Below are 20,996 nucleotides of genomic sequence, written 5' to 3'. Positions count from 1 at the left end.
ATTATATTTCTCAAATTTTAATCAAAAATTATTTGAAATTTAAAATAGTAATTCTGGAATAAAATACATTTACATTTTGAACGTGTATGCTGCCTCGAGTCGCAAATCGACGATACTCAGAAGGATTAAAAGGTTAAATATTTCGTTTTATGTGATTTTTGATACCTTAAAAAAACTGAAATACATATAGAAACATATTATACCATTTTTATCAAATTAAAGTAATTTTTTAATTTGTAACGAACGAAATGTCCTTATGTGACAAATCGAGAAAACAAAACCCACCCTGTGTACACCGTGCCGTTAGGGAAATGATTGCTTAAACGGGTCAAAGGTCATGCCTAATGTGTAGTTTGGTTTTGTTGGGGTGAAGAAGAATAGTGAAGAAACACACAGTTGTCGCAACAAAAACGTTTCAAAATTCAGGTTTTGAACGTGCTAATTTTGATCGTTGTTTGTGATTCCATCACTCTTAAATCCAGTCATCAAAAATGGGTGAAAGATACAACATCCACAGTCAACTTGAACATTTACAGTCGAAATATATCGGCACTGGACACGCCGACACAACAAAATGGGAATGGATGGTGAACCAACATCGAGATTCGATATGCAGCTACCTTGGCCACTACGATATGCTGAATTATTTCGGCATTGTGGAGAACGAGAGCAAGGCACGTGTTCGATACAATCTACTGGAGAAGATGCTTCAGCCCTGTGGCCCACCAACTGAGAAACCTGCTGAGGAACAATGAATAAAATTGTGCAAAATCAAGTCAAGTCATTTTTTCAAACTCAACTTCAGCTTGGCTATGTGCATGCATTCCTTTTGAACCGTCTTTGATAACTCGTTTGAATGAAACCGTATTGCCAAGTTTGGTTAAAGAAGCAAAAGGGTTCTGGACACGACATGCCACTAACAATGGTCATCCATTTCGACGGTGTCCACAAACATGGAAAATCAATAACTTCACTTATTAAGTAGGAGGCTGCTGCAGGCAACTTGTCATACTCGCTCACCTCCACCCTCTACGGGGGGACTACGTACGTACATCCCCGACTGTAACAACAATAATTAGCATTCTGCAAGAACCAACGCTATCTGAGTTGAATGCCAGATGCTTCCTCCTTTGATGTTGTGATCCTGAAGGGTAATTGGTCTCTTTCTGCATTATGATCTGGCTGCTTGGACTGGAGAGGTTGCTTGAACTTGGACTCTGAGAGACTCAAATTAACAAGATGGAACAGTTCATGGAATCTGGAGATGAAGACTGCAGTCTCTTTATTGGAGCAAAAACGAACTGAAAAATTCTGTAGTTGCAGAGCAGCATTTTGTTGGGTCCAACAGTAGCTATTATTTACAAAGAAATTCATTAGAAACGTACATTTGTAAACAAAAATCCATGACATGTGCAGCCTCTCATAAATTTTGTATTTTTTTAGTACCCTTGATAAATCCTCTCTTAGTGAGTCTTAGTCTCTCAAAGGAAAAGACCTTATCGCCAATCTGCCTGGGTGATTTTGCTGAATGAAAGGCATTGTGGGATGGAAAAAGGGGCTTTGTTAGCCTTTCCCTTTCCTATATAGTGCATTTCAGGAAAATAGCCAGGCAGGAATCATGGTACGGTCACCATGTACTGTACAGCAGACAAATCTTATGAGGGCAAACTTGCTGAGAGGTCATTGGTTCGAATATTGTTCTGAACTATTGTCCAAATCAGGTCAACTAATTTTCCTTGGAAGACTCTAAACATCACCATACATGACACAAGGTGTTTTTATGAATTTCAGAATCCAAATGTTCAGTTTTATTCAAGTTAGAGTAAACTCCCCTTTTAAATGTGAAATGGGTACCTACCTTTGTTGAAAAGTATCAATAAAAAATCAGTGTTTGTAAGTAAAGTGAAGAATGTTTGTTATAAGTTATTCGTGTGTTTATTGACTTGACCATGGTCGTATGTACCAAAGTATGACAGCAAATTTTGTATGCCTCAAATTCTATAAAGTTTGTATGAATGTAGCAGGTCTGGATGCTTTGTTTTGATGGAGGGAAATTGAACTTTCTACTGGAGCATTCCAACAGCACCAGGGCAATAACTGGGGGCATGGAGGCAATTGCCTTTGTCGCCTTCATTTGCCTCCATGAAGTATCGGGCCTGTTCATTGAATGTTAGTACGACTCACCAAAAGTATTCAACATATGAAATTTCTAAGAGGGGAAAGTTCAGTAAGGCGACTTCAGTATAAACTAAAACTCATTTTGACACTAGCAGTACATTTTAAACTTTACATTTATTTTGTCAAAAATGTCTGTTTCCATATTGGAAAACATGGCTGTTATGAAGCAAAATATCGAAAAGTTCATAAGATTGTGGATAATTGCTTACAATTCAATACTGTTAAATTTTTCAGTTATGTCGAAATAATTTCAGACCAATCCATCTGAGCAACCCAAACAGTCCAGTCATTGGGAAAATAGTGAGAGGGGTGACTAGCAAATAGTAGCACAGCGTCCCTCCCTCTAAACATTCTTGTGACAGATCTTTGTCTCTCTCTTGAAGTAAGACGTAAATAATTCCCACGAGGCTAGAGAGGGCTATAGTCATCAGGATGTACGTGCCTATCATTGACGTCATCTTGTTCCCATCTCAAGGTCTCTCCAAGAACTGCAGAGTTTTCTTCTGGAGGTTTGGCGAGGGTCTTGAAAAGGTCTTCTGTATACGGTAGGGATGAATATCTTTCTCAAAATTTCAAATTTCTGCTGGAGCATTTCGAAGGCACAAAGGCAATGACCAGGGGGCATGGAGGCGATCGCCTTTGATACCTCCAGGGTGGCCTCTGTGAAGTATCAGGCCCGGGTTCTAGCGTTGATGAAATTTCATGGAAGCCTCTTTAAGATCTGCTCTTTTGAGGTAGAATCAGTCGATGTTTGCTGTGACTAGCTAGGCAGTGATAATGCTGATGACGGTTGTTGCTGGAATGGGAGAAAAACAACATGCATTATAATATATGAATTAAACTGAAGTAAGCATCTCTTACTGTATCAGTATGTCTCGGAAACCTATGGCATAAATGTAGGCAACAGGACTTGGGATCAGTATTTCTAAATCATTTGATTGAGTTGAAAATGAAATACAGCAGGAAGGCAACATCGTCCCCATCGACTACTCCTACAACTATTTCGGTTTCGTCCCGCTATCGTCTACGGGAGACGATAGCCAGACGAAACAAAAATAGATCTAGGAGTACCCATCGACCATCCCCGGGGCAACGAATAAATAATGGTAAAAAAAGAAGTTGTGGGAGACAACAATAACAACGAAATGAAGGCAACACATTAATGATTAGGCATTATTTGTTGTAATGAGGTGGTACCTAATGCGGTGGGCAAAATATTGTGCGTGTGATGGTGTCGGTCGACTCCCCCTCCCACACCATCCCGCCCCCTTTTTAAACCTCTATCGTCAGTTGGTTGACTGACCTACAACAGTGCGGTAATCTTCAAATTTTCTGAAGCAGCACTTTAAAGGAAGAAGAAGTTCTTCCTCTACGGACGGACCAAAACAACACAGCAACTCGAGTCTCACGTCACATCACTCATAGTGATGGACCCATAGTGATAGTTCAAAAGAAGCAGACAAATTTCATGAGGCACATTATCTTACTTACCGTTTAAAAGTTTGATGTATCATTATCAACCTTTGGTTACTTTATCCATGCTTTATCCAACAGTTCAACTTTTCCTTTTTAGAGAACTCGTTATTTATTTTCACTGCAGTAGTATGGTTCAAACCGAGTTTGAGTTGCCAGCACACTTTAGGCGTCGGGAGTTCAGACGTGGTGATGATAGTTTCTTAACCGTAGAGGGCGCTAAAGCAATTGTACGGTGATCGTTTTTGTGTTTTCCTCTACATTATTATTGATGGTCCGGTTTAGTGATCTCTTTGAGGTGGTTTTGACGGTGTCATTAATTTATTTGCGGTTAATACTTCTTGTAAAGATTGAATTTGGATATCGATTTTTCTGCCAAAACCAGAGACGACTGATAATTGCTGTTTTAGGGGGAAACCTATATACTTGGTTATGATCAACCCCAAACGGGGCTCACTTTCATAAAGCACTGTTATTGCAGAAAATACCGCTAGACAAAATTTCGTTGCTAAGCAAAACATTCTCTCAAGCAATATTTTTAGCAAGTTTTTGAGCTTTTTTGATGAACTTGATGTGTTGTTTATACCTGCATAAGCAACTACCCCATTGTACTTTTTGCCTTACAGCCAAAGTGAGTCACTAGTGTTCAGTGACGTCACCGCACATGACAATTACAGACAACTTGGACTAGCAACAAACTGCACTATGCACCAAAAAACACACACTTTGGAAGTACAACTGTGGCGATATTACAACAGCCGACATTCTTCAGACAACCTGCGTGGAATTTGAGCGAACACTCCTTCTCGAAGACAGGAACAGTACGTCTGTTTTGCCTTGCTTAATTCTTCTTTAAATAAAGGCTGCACAAAAGAACAAAACATAACTGCAGCTCATTTTGCCCGGCTGTTTAAAATAGTTGTCCAAAACAATTGAGTGCGCAAAAACATGGACCAGTACGTAACTTGGAAGATCCAACCATTATTTTGTTGAGCTACAAAAACACATTATTTTATCTGGAGGGTCATAACTCATAATTCGAATGATTTCCAGAATTGAACAACAAACACTATAAACTCACAGTTAACGTTAACTCGGCCTACTACCTAGATCAAACGGCTTCCAAAAATCAATAAAAACGACCAGTTTGGTTCTGTGTGCACTATCGTGTCTCACACACAGTGTCTGCAAGTTCGTCTTGTGACAAAAGTTCCGTTGCCCTAATTCGATCACTTTCATCGATCCGCGTACTATCCACTGCCGTGAAGAACTCGCTGCTGCCCCGAGTAGGCCATACCTCCAGCGCCCCCCACGCGCTGACTTCACACGGCTCACACCCGACCCGTCTCCAGAACCCAGCACGACGACCCCCGGACGGAGCGACCACCCTAACTTGTCGGCCGTCAAAAAATGCGCTTCCGACGGTTCGGGATGGGTCGGTATTGCCGCTTTTTGACGCTGTTGATTCTATGCAGTACTGCAGTCTCCATTGTTCTACTGGGAAGGCTGTGGAAACTCGGACTGCATGTGGCCGCAGGGCGGGGAAGTAAGTCATTTGAACTATGATTAACTTGTGCTTTTTGGTGCATGCAAGTTGCATTATAATTTTAACGCTCCCTCTCCCTATGGGCCTACTGTGGCCGTAGGCCTATACTCGGGGTGTATTCTAGGACCTACAGTAATATCCTATACAAACCAGACAGGACTATCGTGTTGTGATTTAGGAAAGTAGGGCCACCAGTACATTTGCCTGTATGTTTTGAACACATTTCAATTCATTACCGAGAACTGTTTCGAACTGTTTCACAAAATACTTATAACCGTTGCACAGACTAAAGTGTTTTCCCAAAGGCCCTTATTACTCACTAACTGCTGAGCGCCATTATGAGAGCGCGCCACAGACGGCAGGTCGGATTGCAATTTTTTGTCAGCACATTAGAATTGCCATCCTTATGATGTTTTTTTAAAAGGATTTTCTCATTGAAAAGCACTACGACAGTGGCAATTTTGAAGTACAGAACAAATATTACAGCCGGATCTTGGGGCTGTAATCCTGTATAGACCTAGATCACGATGGAGCCCCTCCCAGTCCCGGTCACTTGGAGACCTAGTCTTGGTACAATACGTTCTTATTGAGAAGGGACTACAAATGACACGGGAATTGCAATAGCTGAGTGATATTTTAAACAATAACGTCTTGCATCAAGACCATGTAACTCGCGTGAGAAGTGAAGACTTGTGCACTTCCCGAAGCCGTGAGACACAAAAATAAATAGTATTTAAAATGAAAAGGTATTATACAAAAATGGATAGATCTACCAAATAATTCTCACATTGGGCTTAGTCAATAGGGAGTCTGTTTAATGGCCAATTGGCCATATAGTGAAAACAAAAAAGATTTCACAATATAATGTTCAGCTCGTATACACACTCTGTCCTTAATTAACAAGTGGTTTTAAGGTTTCCTCGAATTTTATGACTTCATTTCAGATGGGAAAACATTGTATGAACTAAAAAAGAACCAAACAAGGTAAACAATATTAACTACAAACAATATTGCTATTGAAGATTTTGATCTGTTTTGTCAACTACAGATAAGGGAGATACATTTGGCGGGAAAGCCGGAAATGGTATGTATCATTTAGATTCTTCAAATTGTTAAAAAGGAATGATGAGAAGAAATGACCAAGTGACTGCCATTTAGCGGGAGAGACACAGCACTGTCTTTTCTCCAGAAGACGATCAGAGCATACTGATCGAAACGTCGAGTTGAAACCAACGGTTCTTTTCAGAACCACCCCCAACTCATTAGAGATAGTCATTACATGGTGTTACCGCAAACCTTTCTATATCGTATTTCCACCATGCAAAGTTTCAATTCCTACTTAGCACTGTCTATGTATTTTGTGGTTTTCTGTTTGCTCCACCTGTACCATTATCATTTTTTTTGACATAAAAATAACCAATAGTGTCCACAGTGTCTTTAAAAAATTAAAAAAATAAATTAAAAGAGTTCAGGTGTTTGGCCATCGTGCTGTGACAGACAATGATGTTTACACAACTTGAGTGAAACCAGCCGCCTCTAGACAATTTGAAGAAGTTGAGAGACAGTAAATCAACGGGTGTTGTATACATATTTGGGGAAATGTTACCCCCTCTGTTTTTGTTGTAGGCCTACTCTTTCCTGATGTTATGTTGTTTACGTACATGCAAACACTTCACAACACAAAAATAATAACGACAAAAGCTGTATACACTTGCACACGACCATGACAGGCGAGGATAGTTTTTGTTCTGGGTAAATGTTTCACTAAAAACAATTTTATAAACAAGGGAATTTGATTCAAAATGTTGTAAAGATTAGAGGCAGTGGACACTATTGGTAATTACCCAAAATAATTATTAGCATAAAACCTTACTTGGTAAAGAGTAATGGGGAGCTGTTGATAGTATTACACATTATGAGAAACGGCTCCCTCTGAAGTAATGTAGTTTTCGAGAAAGAAGTAATTTTTCACGAATTTGACTTCTAGATCTCAGATTTAGAATTTTGAGGTCTCGAAATCAAACATCTGAAAGCAAACACCTTCATGACCATGGTGCAACAAGGGTGTTTTTTCCTTTCATTAATATCTCGCAACTTCGACGGCTGATTGAGCTCAAATTTTCACAGGTTTGTTAGGATACACCAACTGTGAAGACTAGTCTTTGACAAGTACCAATAGTGTCCAGTATCTTAAAAAATAATTTGAACTTATTTTGTTTTCTCAACAAGAGTACGAAATAAACGTGTATTGAATGAAAGGTGTACAGTACCTTTAACATTCTTTGATTTATTTTGCTTTTCTTTCTAGTCGGTGGATTCTTCGCAGGAGAGACAAGAGTGACTGATTTATTCGAAAAAGAATTTCGAGGTAAAACATTTATTATGAAAACATTTTGAAATGGTTGACTGGCTTTGCCTGTGTAGTATTTTCGTAGTCAAAATGGATATGACGTCATTATCCTGCAAACCTATTATTTTGACGTAGGTCAAGACCGTATGCCGCCCTCTGTTGAAACCATGGACCAGAAGAAGACGTCCCACACGGGGGACACACTCCTAGATTATTTCTTGACAATGTATGTTGACGGGAAAGAGATCTCGTGGTACAGCGAAGTGAACAACAGGGGAATTCTGATGGAAGCCTTAAAGGGCAAGTATTAAATTTCAGTTTAATGATTTGCTTTTTTGAAGGCCATGGATATTGGTAATAATTGTTCAAAATAATTGTTAGCATAAAAAACCTTGCTTGTTAGCGATCAAAAGATCAATGTTGATAGTATAAAACATTGTGAGAAACTTCTCCCTCTGAAGTAAGGTAGTTTTCGAAAAAGAAGTAATTTTCCATGAATTTGATTTCGGGACCTCAGAATTATATTGTGAAGTCCCGAAATCAAGCATCTGAAACACAACTTCGTGTGACAAGGGTGTTTTTTCTTTCATGACCATCCCGCAACTTCGACGACAAAATGAGTTAAAATTTTCACAGGTTTTTTTTTTTTGCATAAGTTTATGTTGAGTTACACCAAGTGAAAAGACTGGTATTTGACAATTGCCATTGGTGTCCAGTGACTTTAAAGATTTGTTCACCTCACAATCCTTTAAACGTTTGGGGTTCTTTTTTTGCTATTCTAAGCGACTGTTTTGATGAAATCGGTTCAGCTCATTTTACACTCTTTTCAGTGTTTCTTGTTGATTGTTCCTTTATCAACTTTTGGTTTACTGATTCTGCCATATTCAATCATGGTTAATTTTTTATGCTATCATTTATTGCAATATTGCATAATCGAGGCTATATTTTATTTCTGTTGCTTTCATTTGCATTTTGTATTTTATGTATTTTTATAAAAAATATAAACATATTTATTGTATTGAATGACAGCATTGAAATAAATGTTATTAAAACAATGAGTGAATGAAGTTTTTTATGCTTACAACTATTTTAAATAATATTACCCGAATGGTGTCTAGTGCCTTTAGTAAGGTAATTATTGTTAAAACATTAATTTTTACAGATTTTATGACCATGATGCTTGAGACCGACGTTCAAATCAAGTGGGACAACGATGTGAAAAAGACGAACGGTACGGCCGTCATTGCGTCCAAACCAAACACCGAGCATGACATCACTTTGTCCGATTGGCTCACCATAGTTGCAAAATTCTCCAACAAAGGCGTTAAGTTGAACTTTGGCAGCACCCACTCAGTGATGTATGGCGTGCCCGTACTGTCAAATCTCAGAACACTTCTACATGCCCCGATTTGGTTACATGCAAATATTTTACCCGGTCCGAACAGCAATGATTTCACCGTGAACCACGAAACTTTTATCAAGATGATTACCACCAGTAGTCAGTTACCCAAACTATCCCTATCGCTTGGATGGTCTACTGCATGGAGTCCTGACCCCATCCAGCAGAGATACAGTTGGCAACAAGTCATTGCAATGGCTAAGGTTTGTGCCACAACCAAGTTACCTGTTTCGTTTTCAGTGAGGGCTGTTTTCGTGGGAAAATCAACCCGTCAGCTGAAGTGGTTGCTTAGCCTCGCCAGTCGGTTCACAGTAAACATCTGGGCAGATAAATATGACATCATTCCCGTTTCTGAACTCGTCTACGTTCGACAGGTCATGGACCCTAAGAAAGTATTCTACGACCTTCCCTCAAGCATTATGGACAATATAAAACAAGTTTCCCCAGGCACCAAGCTCTCCGTGAGTTCCGACGATAAGAACGGTCCAGTCTGGAACCGGAACCTATGGGATCCGATTCTTATAAACGAGAACTCCATAGCGTTTCTCGGCAAGGAGCAAGCCGTGTTGGACGGATCCGGGAGCTGGCTCGTCTCAAAAGTTCCGTACAAACCGGAAATGAAGACCACACGAACCATAGTTGTAAGCGGGAGAGTGCAATTTGTAGACGCCGATACAGCCGCTCCGTCTGCAGGGAAATCTGGAGTGTACATCTACATACGGAGCACTGGCGTAAATCCGCCTGATCCGGCTGAAGTTCAAGGAATGAGGCTAATGATCTCACAAGACGGATCGCTCATGTTATCCCCTTCAAACTTAAACCAAGCTGGTGCTTATAACATGCAATCCACCGCTAAATTACCAACAAGCGATTGCTACGATTTTCAACTGGTTGACAGAGGCGAGACGTATCCGATATACTGTAAGGTTAAGCTACGAAAATGCGGACTGCATACGGTAGACAGTGATGGTGAAGCGGGAACCAGTCAGAGCGTTGAGCTTCATATGAACATACCGTACGAATCAGAAAAGCAGCTATTTTATGTCGCTGTTAATGGCGGCAGCGACAATAGTGCTGTTATAATTGACGGTCTTTCAGTGGACGAAAGAGTGATCACGAAGTAGTCGTCGGGTCAGTATCAGGGCCCAATTTCATAAAGCTGTTCAGCAAAATATAACAACTTGACAATATTTTTGCTAATCAAAATTGAATGCGGCGGCATCAGTCACAACAATGCATACTAATTCGATTTTGGCTGGCAACCTGTTTCTGTTAAGCAATACTTTTCTGTGCTTAGCAGGTTTGTATGCTTTCAGGCTTTATGACATTGGGCCCTGGTTGACGTTGGGGTAAGGGGAGGGGGGATGGGGGGGGGGGTGGATGCTGTGCTGAAAACAAGTGTCCTTTGTTTTATGAAATGACAAGTGGCCTTATATCATACAGACGCAAAAGTGCCGTACTCAACTAGCGTGCTAGGGAAATTTATTTGACGATGGGAGTCATAGTCCTACAACTGTTGTCTTTATTCATGTTCTTGTATATATTTATTTGTAGAGGTGTTTGTTTGTTTGTTTGCTCAAATTGAGATTAATTTTAAATTTGATGACAATCTCTGTGCTCCGTGCATCACGGCACTTCGTGGCCCTCTATTGACTAAAGTACGTTGTAGCAACTGGCCAACTAGACTGGTCCCCTGTCTTTATCCGCAAGGATAAGACAGGTACTTGCTTTTCAGAAACAGTGATTTCATTGGATACAATCATTGACGTAAGCTTCCTCTATCTGTCTTTTGATTGGTCCGAGGTGACGGTTGGAAGCTTCACTTTCTCAGTGGGTGCGTTCGTTTAGCTTCCCTGGGTCGACCCCGGTTGTGGCGGTTTTTTTTCTAGGACGAACTTGGGTAATTATCTGCACACGTTCGTCCTGGAAAAAGAAAACGCCACACACCGGGGTCGACCCAGGGAAGCTAAACGAACGCACCCAATGTAAAATGGATGACATAGTGATAAAATGAAATATTATTAGGAATCCGAAGAGAGGGCGCCCTTGTTACGCTGTGCACGGAGCGGTTAAAAACAAGAGAGCATTATTTCTCAAGGACTTTGAAACAATTCCACTTTGATTTTTCGACTATCGCCAATATTTCTGGTGATTTTTTAATTAATAGTTTGTTTGTGAATTTCGTGCATTTCTAAGACGGGAATTACAATGTTTTTGAATGGTGTAGTGGCCCCGCTCACCTTAAAAAAAAAAGGAGGAATCATTATTTTGCAGGAAAAATAAGTTTAAGGAAAATAATGTTATGCCCCTTGGGAATTCAAATGGGCAATTGCTAGTTAAAATTGTTAAAACGTTTTGAGTCTAACGAACAGCATTAAAGGCAGTGGACACTATTGGTATTTACTCAAAATAATTATCAGCATAAAACCTTTCTTGATTACGAGTAATGGGGAGAGGTTGGCAATATAAAACATTGTGAGAAACGGCTCCCTCTGAAGTGACGTAGTTTTCGAGAAAGAAGTTATTTTCGACAAATTTGGTTTCGAGACCTCAAGTTTAGAATTTGAGGTCTCGAGATGAAACATCTGAAGCACACAACTTCGTGTGACAAGGGTGTTTTTTCTTTCATTATTATCTCGCAACTTCGACGACCAATTGAGCTAAAATTTTCACAGGTTTGTTATTTTATGCATATGTTGAGATACACCTAGTGAGAAGACTGGTCTTTGACTATTACCAATAGTGTCCAGAGTCTTTAATGTAATTGGAATATGAAACCACTTTGTACTTAGAATATCTTTTAATCAATTAAAAAATGGTTGTGCTCACGGAACGGGAAAATAAAGAATTAATCCACCCATCTCTTCAAACTGCGTTTGCAAATTATTTATAGGCTTCTTCAACCATCACTCATCGTGTCAATTTTCTGCGTCTATAAAACTGTATCAAATTAGTGGATAAAAAAATGCATTGTTCAGTCATTTAACTTTTTGAAAGCCTTCGTGTTCAAAATGAAATAGTTTTTGTTTCTGTCACTCATAAAAAAGAGAATGCAATGGCGGCAGACTTCGACATGCAAAATGATAAATACAAAATATGACACAATCAGTCAAATAACAGTTTTACTCTTACATCAAAAAACAAAGTATCGAAATAATTTGTGAATAAACATTTATCTTATACTAGCGTCATCAGAACCTGTAGCCTACGTCTTAAATTTCACACAGACTGCCTTTCCAGGTATTTCTAATTATTTTTTATGGGTTCCGGTACATCAAGGAAATAGACTTGTTGACAAGTCGTAAGGTTTTTGTCGCTGTGATAGCGTTCCGCCTCTCCGCGATTCTCGCGATAATGGCGATGTTCTTTCACAACATAAACGACTTGTTCACAAGTCTATACAAGGAGACGGTGTTTTAAACTTTACTTTGTGCTCAAACTGAACCAGAAGTGGGTCAATTTTACGTAGTGTTGTGATCAAAATCCCTTTATTTAGCTTCTTTGTCAGCCGTAATCCAGGTCATGATTTTGACCTGGAATTTTGTTGAGTTTATGTACTTTCAGTCATCTGTTTTTTTAGGTGAAATGTGAGATTGTTTAAATTGTTCATTTCCTCTGTGACGGTATCATGGGCGCAGACTCTGACGTCTCGCCGGTATCGTGTTCCATGTCCACTGCATTATGGTACTCTTTACACGTATTTCCCCGGTAGTCCATGGGAACCAGTGATATATCCGATTCGGGATTAGTAAATGCATCCATGTGCGAGTTAACCACCAGAAGTTTCTTGCTGTTTCTGCTTGCATTGGCTGCCGCAACTCTATCCGTTTTAGACTTCTTCTGCCTCATCGACGATGAGAACGTCTTTTTGTTCGTACCGAGTCCCAAGTCGACCTCTTCGTCGTCGATGACGTTGCCGGCGATTTTACCGTCGACAGGGACGAAGACGGTGGCGCATGTTGGATTACTGATGACCTGTACGGAGTCTATGTTATGTAGAATGACCTCGGGGTTGCTGTGCCGTGGGGTTTTCTTGCAGCCGAATTTACAGCAGCAGGCAAAGGCAATGGCGAATAAAAGCAGGACGACTAGAACGATTAAAGGGATGACCCAGTTCCACGGGATGGAGGACCACACCATCCTGATTACGGCTCAGGGTGAAGGGAGTTTCCTGGCTCTCTGAAAAGAGAAAGATAAGAACAGACGGATTTCAAGGTTTAGTCTGTTTCATTCGATACGACCTTTGATAATGTCGACACTCCCACTCGAATCGGGGCTGGGGGAAAGGGAGGGGGGGGGGGCTGATGAGAGAAACCACACACCAAAAACTTATGCCAATAGTGCGAATTAAACTTGGCACAAACCGTCAGGCATAGTGCCAGTTGGCCTTGCTCTCTTTTTGAAGTGCAAAATCATAACATGACCATGGGTACCACGTGTACCAGTGATTATTTCCCTTAATTGGAAAAGGAAGCACGGATTTATGACAAATTTTCAAAAAAATTACCTAAAAGTAAAAATACCTCTGAGAAAATGAATCACGCAACTATTCCGTATAATTAGAAAAAGAGGGAGTGATAACATTTTAAGAATTGCGTCCCAGAATGTATGAAATGATTTGTACTTTTCAAGAAATTAGCCGTGTCACCCAAATGCGGAGGGATGGGTCTGGGATTTATCGCCCATTTTGGAATTTGTGAGTAAAGTCCGGTTGGGAATTTGTGAGATTGTTAGATTCCGGTTGTCTATTATGGACTTCTATAGAACTAAAGCCAATTGATTTTTCTGAAAACCCCGCGCAATTAATTTACAACTATGACTATGTGAGTGGCAATATGGCGTTGGGATTGTGTCTTCATAATAATACACGAGGGACAGACCTTATGGTGTTTGCGAGAGTGGCAGTATGACGTGGTGATGACGTCGGGGTTGCGTCTTCACTGTATGTAGACGAGTAACATTTTTGCTGATGTCGCAGAATCGACAATGACAGGTGACGTTTAGTGTGACGTGCCATGTCATCGCATGTTCTGCATCTCAGGTGACACAACGTTTGTCAGTTTCCACATGTCATTGCGTGTCACACGATGCCATTGTAATCTGAATTTATATACATGTACATGTTCATAGTCGGTAAAGAGTTCTAATGGAAACACACCACCAACTTTTGTAAAGAAGACAAACCATGTAAAAATTTCAGTTTTAGAGGTTGCTTGTTTAGTTGTTAACAATGATACAGCTTGTTAACTCATTATTCAAAAACGTAAAAAACTACACTTCTATTTATGTTCCCTGCTTTTATGTGCGCATTTTTGGTCAATGTACATTAATTTATCTATCTTACACATGTATGTTGTTTTCATAGCATTTTTAACTTTTAAAATAGGTTTTGTAGATTTAATAGTTGCGACTCGTGGTTCCTTCACTTGGTAATACGTTGTGCGGTTGGTCTGATTTTCGTTATTTTGTTCAGCGCTTTATATAGCTATAGTTTTCACGTAAGGCAAGCTATAAACATTACTGCACTTGTATGCATGTGGAGTTTTGTCCCGACTATTCTAATACCACGAATTCCGCTACGATTACTGAGGTTTGTACACATCAATTAAAAATGGCCGCCGTCTTGCAAGCACACAAGTCAGTCTACTAAGTCAAGTTGACACAAAGTGAGGAAGTTAAGGAAATTGTACTTACTCGAAAATATCGGATCTGTTTTCATGTAATGTCGACTTGAAGTCAGTGTTGTCAATTGATTCTTCTTACATCAGTAAATTAAAATAACTCTACAAGTCTTCCTCAAACAGCCACTTATCTCTAAAAAAGCTCTAATTACTAAATTTACTACAAAGTTATTAATCAAAAATGTGCATAACTTTGGTAACCATTGGATGTATACTCAGAGTCGACCTACACTGAACGACTGCGTATACGTGCACATGCGCACCGTACCGTGGTGGCGTTTCCGTTTAGGGTGCATGAACCAAATTTTATTAACTGCAGCCAGGAAGTTTAATTTAAGTTTCTAAATATAAACTCTTTGCTCCGTGTGCGTCTGGAAGCTGCTTGTTTCTAGAATGGGCAGACAGTTGCCAAGATGGTTCCGTTAAAGGCGCCTGCATGGGTACATTTTGGGGTTGCGGACGACTAAAGAAAACACAAACAAACTGTAAAATAATTTGAATTATAGCACCCCTTGCAAGTATTCTGCCTGCTCATTGGTTTAGAGCGCGTCACATGACATGTCTTAGTTTTGCTAGACGACGGCCGTGTGATAGTGCGTCGGTTTGCCATGCGCTAGTCCGAAGACTAGCACACGGCGCCGTGCGCTAGTCCGACAGACTAGCACACGGCGTGCAGTACCCGGACGTCCGTTGCGTGTACGAGGATTCTAATTTAATAGTCTGCAACCATTTCGGATTGCACGACACTACATGCAACACAGTAAGTAAAAGTGTTTGCAATCTGTATTCGCGTCGCCCGTGGATTGTAGCATTCAGGTCTGTAACTTAATAATAATAGTACAGTATTTAGAAATGTTTGGGGTGTTATAAAACAAATATTGACTGCTTTTACTCGTGCAATGGTTAAAAACTATGACTCCCTCGGTGATCCCCGGAGCGTTCTATTTTCCCGAGGCGAAGCCGAGGGAAAATAGAACGCTCCGGGGATCACCTCGGGAGTCATAGTTTTAACCATAGCACTCGAAGCAGTCAATATTTGTATAATACATACCGGGCCGACGAGGAGAAATTTCTTTAATAATAGACTTCACCTAGTCCTTCAAATGTAAGTTGAATTCAAGCCGGGCCGATATGAGGCACAAGATTTTTGTTAAAGACTTCACCTAGTCCTTCAAATGTAAATTGAATTCAAGCCGGGCCGACATGGGGCACAATTCTTTGGTAAAAGACTTCACCTAGTCCTTAATGTATTTTATATCCAAGTGTTGATCTCACCGGATACATTGCGCGTAAAAGCCCCACATCGAATCAACTGACTCGGGAAGGACTGTACTGGGGCAAGTTTACACATCTGGATTGTTTTGATCCAGTTGTTTATGTGGTACAACTATCTCTTCTCCAGTAATTCGGGTTGTGGACAGTATCTCATGTTGTGATATCTGCATTGCAAAATGAACGTAGATAGTCAACACTAGGGTACATCACGCCCCGTATAGAGAACTAAATAGATACAAAATGTGTAATAAAGAGAAAAACCAGGGTTGAAGCAACTGAATGACTACATCAGGCCTCGAAAAACCCACATCGTTTTTTCAGCGGTGCCCTGTGCTTTTGCTGTGGTGCCTTGCAACTTTCAAGTACAAAGTTACGTGTTCCTATAGAGCTGTCCCTTACCAGAGCAAAGTTGATGTGCTCCTTCAAGAGCCAAGATCAAGGATTGTTACATTGACCCAGCTTCAGCCATCTCCAGTTCACTCACAACTTGCAAGATGCGAAGCTGTGCGGACGTCTTAAGTCTACCAGGCACCCTCCTCATCTTGGGCACCAGACTCAAACAAAACAGCATATCCTCATCCAGATTGTCTGGTTTCCTACCTCCTTCGTACATTGTATACGTGTCATTTACATGCTGAATTGTGTTCATCACTGTCGACCCTATACTGGTGTCTCTTTCGACAGGCTGCGACCACGATCGTGTCGGTGGTGGGTGTTGTCGTTGGTGTTGTGGGGAGTCGTCTATGTTAATGGTCTCGGGTTCGAACGCCGGCTCAACCTTTGGGAAGTCTTGACTGGTACTTGGGATGTTTAGTTGGTGCACGTCTTCTTCGTCGTCAATTACCTGGTCGATCTCATCCTCTTCCTCTTCCTCCCAGTAGGCAGCCGCTAAGAATGGAACAAAAACACAGTAAACATCTTACTTTAAAGGCAGTGGACACTAATGGTAATTACTCAAAATAATTATTAGCATAAAACCTTTGGTGACGAGTAATAGGGAGAGGTTGGCGGTATAAAACATTGTGAGGAACAGCTCCCTTTGAAATGACGTAGTTTTCGACAAAGAAGTAATTTTCCACGAAGAGTAATTTCGAGACCTCAGATTTAGAATTTGAGGTCTCGAAATCAAGCACCTGAAAGCACACAACTTCGTGTGACCATGGTGCGACAAGGTTTTTTTGTTCTTCATTAATATCTCGCAACTTTGACGACCGATTGAGCTCAAATTTTCACAGGTTTGTTATTTTATGCATATGTTGAGATACACCAAGTGAGAAGACTGTTTTTTGACAATTACCAATAGTGTCCAGTGTCTTTAAAGCATTTTAAAAATCATTTCACTCCGATCTAATGTGGTTTTGGAAAAGTACATGTATACGTCAGTTTTATCCCCCAAAATGTGAATCTGGGAAACGTGTCTTCAGATACATTTCTCAGATTGCAGACCTCGTGCTTCTTTTTCTCCTTGGTTAAGGGCAACTCATGATGAGGGAAATATATATATTTTTTTTACTGGAGCATTTCACAGGCACCAAGGCAATGAATGACCAGGGGGCATCGCGGCAATCGCCTATGTTGCCCCCGCCGTGAAATAATCAGGTCCGAGATTATGTTTTCCTACGGGTTAGTTCTTCCTGCGTGTGGATATAATAACCGCTCCCGATTTTGGGCGATATCTGTAAAACGCGATCACTATTTGAAATGAAACTTTCACCAGACATCATATTGTACAATAATATTGTATTATGTCTAGGTTTATATGATTTAAAGGCAGTGAACACTATTGGCAATTACTCAAAATGATCATTAACATAATAAACCTTTCTTGGTTACGAGTAATGAGGAGCTGTTGAGAGTATAATACATTGTGAGAAACGGCTCCCTCTGAAGTACGTAGTTTCCGACAAAGAAGCAATTTTCCATGAATTTCATTTCGAGATCTCAGAATTAGATCTTGAGGTCTCGAAATCAAGCATCGGAAAGCACACTTTCTTGTTCGTGTGACTGGGGTGTTTTATCTTTCATTAATATCTCGCAACTTCGCCGACCGATTGAGCTCAAATTTTCACATGTTTGTTATTTTATGCATAATGTTGAGATACACCAAGTGAGAAGACTGGTATTTGACAATTACCAATACAGTGTCCAGTGTCTTTAAACAATCGATGGTTCCAAATCAAAGGTATATTTTCCCGATGTTTTGAGACGAATAAATTTATCACTCAGGCTATTCATATCACGTTTTCGAGAAAATGCACGCCAGATCGGTGTACAATGCCGGGAATCTAAGCTCGGTCGTTTGTCGTCTCATGATGCCAATTAGTATTTCTATACTTTCCGATAATTTCAAATCATTTTTCAAAAACAGCAGCAGATGTCTGATGATGACTAGAGCAAGCTCGAAACGTTGGAACAAATCATTTAAGAACTTTAAGAAGCTATAGTTATTTAAGAAGTTAGTCCAATTTTCTACCTAACCTAGAAAAGCAGCTGAACAAGAGTTGTTCTTCTCAGAACTGAGAAGTCTTCCGAATTCCGAAATTCTACTCAGCTGGTAGAATTTAAAGCAATATATAGTACTCGAACAAAATCTACCCGGCAAATAGATACACACAACATTGTCACGTTGCCGCAAACCAAATATTATAATGTAGACACTTCCAAACTCTGCAATGCCTCAAATACCATAATAATTAATGTCTGGATTGCCGTTCTGTGCGTTTTTGTTCAGACATACAGTACACAGCCGCCGTATCCGCTATCTGCAGCTCATACAGACTGGATAACACACGATCTCCCAAGTCAGAGGTCAGTATGAAACCTGTGTAATACCTCGACATACATCGGGTATACAGACAATCCTTGTCTGTGTGCCATGGTTTGTACCTACCAGATGGACCCTGCATTATAGCGTCATCATACGTCACTGCCTTTGATTTCCTGTGCTTAATATGCACGATAAGCCATCGAAGAAACTCATATTTAGGTTTGATAGCAATACCGCTACTACTGCTGTCCAGTCCACCTCGAAAATATCGGATACTTTTCAAATATCTTGAGAACGATGTACGAATATTGTTGTAGCGTGTGTGCACGGTTGTCACGTCTGAGTGTAGCTCATTGGCAATGGCCAACCAGGCTTTTCGTTTGTAGAATTGGCTTTTATAATCTAGGCAGGATTTATTGTAGATGCCCTCATATTTCCTGATGGCCGTCATGAGTTCTTGGTTACTGCATGAAGCTATGTTCACCATCTCCATTTTGAGTTTGCGATGTAGTATCAATCAGATGCAATTATGAACAAAACAAAGATCCTCGGAATACGCGAAGTGTTTCGTCAGCATACAGAGCGGTCGTCGCGGTCTTGTGTTGTATACATATGCAGCATTGTCTGTGTCGAGTTTTGTACACACACGTACGGAAAGCAGACACGGGAAACTGTTTGCGTTGTGACGTGCAATCTGTGTTTTTTTACAATGTGTAAGTCGACAGACACACAAGGTCTGGCGGCCACTTCAAGGTATGGGCTCTTAATCAGCTGTTTTTTCAGGGGTTGTTGTCACCTACTCATGGGGCTCTTAATCAGCTGTTTTTTCAGGGGTTGTTGTCACCTACTCATGGGGCTGAAACAGTGTCACTCATTTACAGTCCATATTATTATTGATGTAGGCTTGGGTATCATCCATCAAGTGTGGCATAGGGGGACGGCAGAGCCCAATTTCATAAAGATGCTTAAGCACACAATTTTGCTTAAGCAAAAGAATCCTTGCTTAGTAAAGTCAGATTAACGGCCAAGACTCCACTCAATTGTTATGCTAAGTAAACAACAGCTAAATATCAGTCACAAGCAATGTATATGGCATGACATTTTGGCCAATAACATGTGTAAAACAAGCGAGCTATTTTCGTGCCTGAGCACTCACCTTCCCATCTTGCTAATGTATATCAAAACACAAGTAATTTTGCTATCAGTGCAGATAGGAATGTCAACTCTTCTAAGACGACCGCTTAAAGGAACACGTTGCCTTGGATCGGACGAGTTGGTCAAAACAAAAGCGTTTGTAACCGTTTTTTATAAAATGCATATGGTTGGAAAGATGTTTTAAAAGTAGAATACAATGATCCACACAAGTTTGCCTCAAAATTGCGTGGTTTTCCTTCTACTGTGCGAACTAACATGGTCGGCCATTTATGGGAGTCAAAATTTTGACCCCCATAAATGGCCGACGTGTTTAGTCGACGAGGTAAAAGGAAAACCACGCAATTTCGAGGCATGTTTGTGTGGATCATTGTATTCTACTTTTACAACAGCTTTCTACCCATATGCATTTTATAAAAAACGGTTACAAAGGCTTTTCAAAGACCAACTCGACCGATCCAAGGCAACGTGTTCCTTTAATATAATGGCAGAAACGAACGACTGCATTAGTATGGTTTTATTTTTTAGAAAAATACATAACTTTCTAGAAATTTCAGAGTTTATATTTCTACCCCAGGTAAAACAATTAAACTCTAGGTGTTCGGGAACGGATGTGTGAAAGGGGGTTGTTTGACAAGTGTGTACACTTTACTAGTCACAATAAAACAAGTACCAACCAAAGCAAGCAATCGCTTTGGCCTCTTCAAATTATTTTACAGTAACTTCCGGTTTAAACAGGTCAAAAGGTCAAGAAATTTCATCAACATATCAATTTTTGTAAAGTACGTAAACCCTTTCATAATAATGATGTATAGATTGTCAAAATGGCTGATGTGGTAGAGGAATATGAACTTATGAAAAATTGACGACTGTGTAAAATCTTTACGCGCAACCAATAGTTCTTTAGACCTGAACTTTCATGTAGTCTTGGCCCAAGACGTATATGCTTGATAGTGACAGTGTACTACGCTCAGATTAGTTGTAATTATGTTGTAAATCGCTGTAGCGCGCCCTCTTGCGATAATGATTTACCGGTAACCAAAGTTGACTGGCGAGTTTGACTGGATAGCAAACTTGACCGAAAATTTGACCGAACATGCGGGAGGAAGAAGAGATCAATGGCTATCGAGCACTTCTGTCTTGGGCCAAGACTTATTAGAATGTAGTTCGCTTCA

The 20,996-nt window shown here is 40.2% G+C and overlaps 3 protein-coding genes across 3 annotated transcripts; 1 reads left to right on the top strand and 2 right to left on the bottom strand.

Moving 5' to 3' along the window:
• Positions 1-4,954: 4,954 nt before the first annotated feature.
• Positions 4,955-10,278, top strand: LOC139952177 (uncharacterized). Its single transcript, XM_071951203.1, has 5 exons — positions 4,955-5,197; positions 6,246-6,281; positions 7,506-7,565; positions 7,683-7,847; positions 8,710-10,278. The coding sequence occupies exons 1-5, from the start codon at positions 5,062-5,064 to the stop codon at positions 10,068-10,070; spliced, it is 1,758 nt and encodes a 585-aa protein (XP_071807304.1). The 5' UTR covers positions 4,955-5,061; the 3' UTR covers positions 10,071-10,278.
• A 613-nt stretch (positions 10,279-10,891) lies between these two features.
• On the bottom strand, positions 10,892-13,086 carry LOC139952639 (uncharacterized). Its single transcript, XM_071951844.1, has one exon. It carries the CDS (start codon positions 13,084-13,086, stop codon positions 12,553-12,555), a length of 534 nt encoding a protein of 177 aa, XP_071807945.1. The 3' UTR covers positions 10,892-12,552.
• On the bottom strand, positions 12,989-19,230 carry LOC139952638 (uncharacterized). Its single transcript, XM_071951842.1, has 3 exons — positions 18,793-19,230; positions 16,302-16,790; positions 12,989-13,125 (listed from the first exon to the last, which is right to left on the bottom strand). Exons 1-2 carry the CDS (start codon positions 19,160-19,162, stop codon positions 16,348-16,350), a joined length of 813 nt encoding a protein of 270 aa, XP_071807943.1. The 5' UTR covers positions 19,163-19,230; the 3' UTR covers positions 12,989-13,125; positions 16,302-16,347.
• Positions 19,231-20,996: the final 1,766 nt, after the last annotated feature.

The sequence above is a fragment of the Asterias amurensis genome, chromosome 20 (assembly GCF_032118995.1).
Source record: "Asterias amurensis chromosome 20, ASM3211899v1".
In the NCBI taxonomy this organism is placed as follows: domain Eukaryota; kingdom Metazoa; phylum Echinodermata; class Asteroidea; order Forcipulatida; family Asteriidae; genus Asterias; species Asterias amurensis.
The sequence above is the reverse complement of the archived record's forward strand: the minus strand, read 5'-3'. Positions and strand labels throughout refer to the sequence as shown.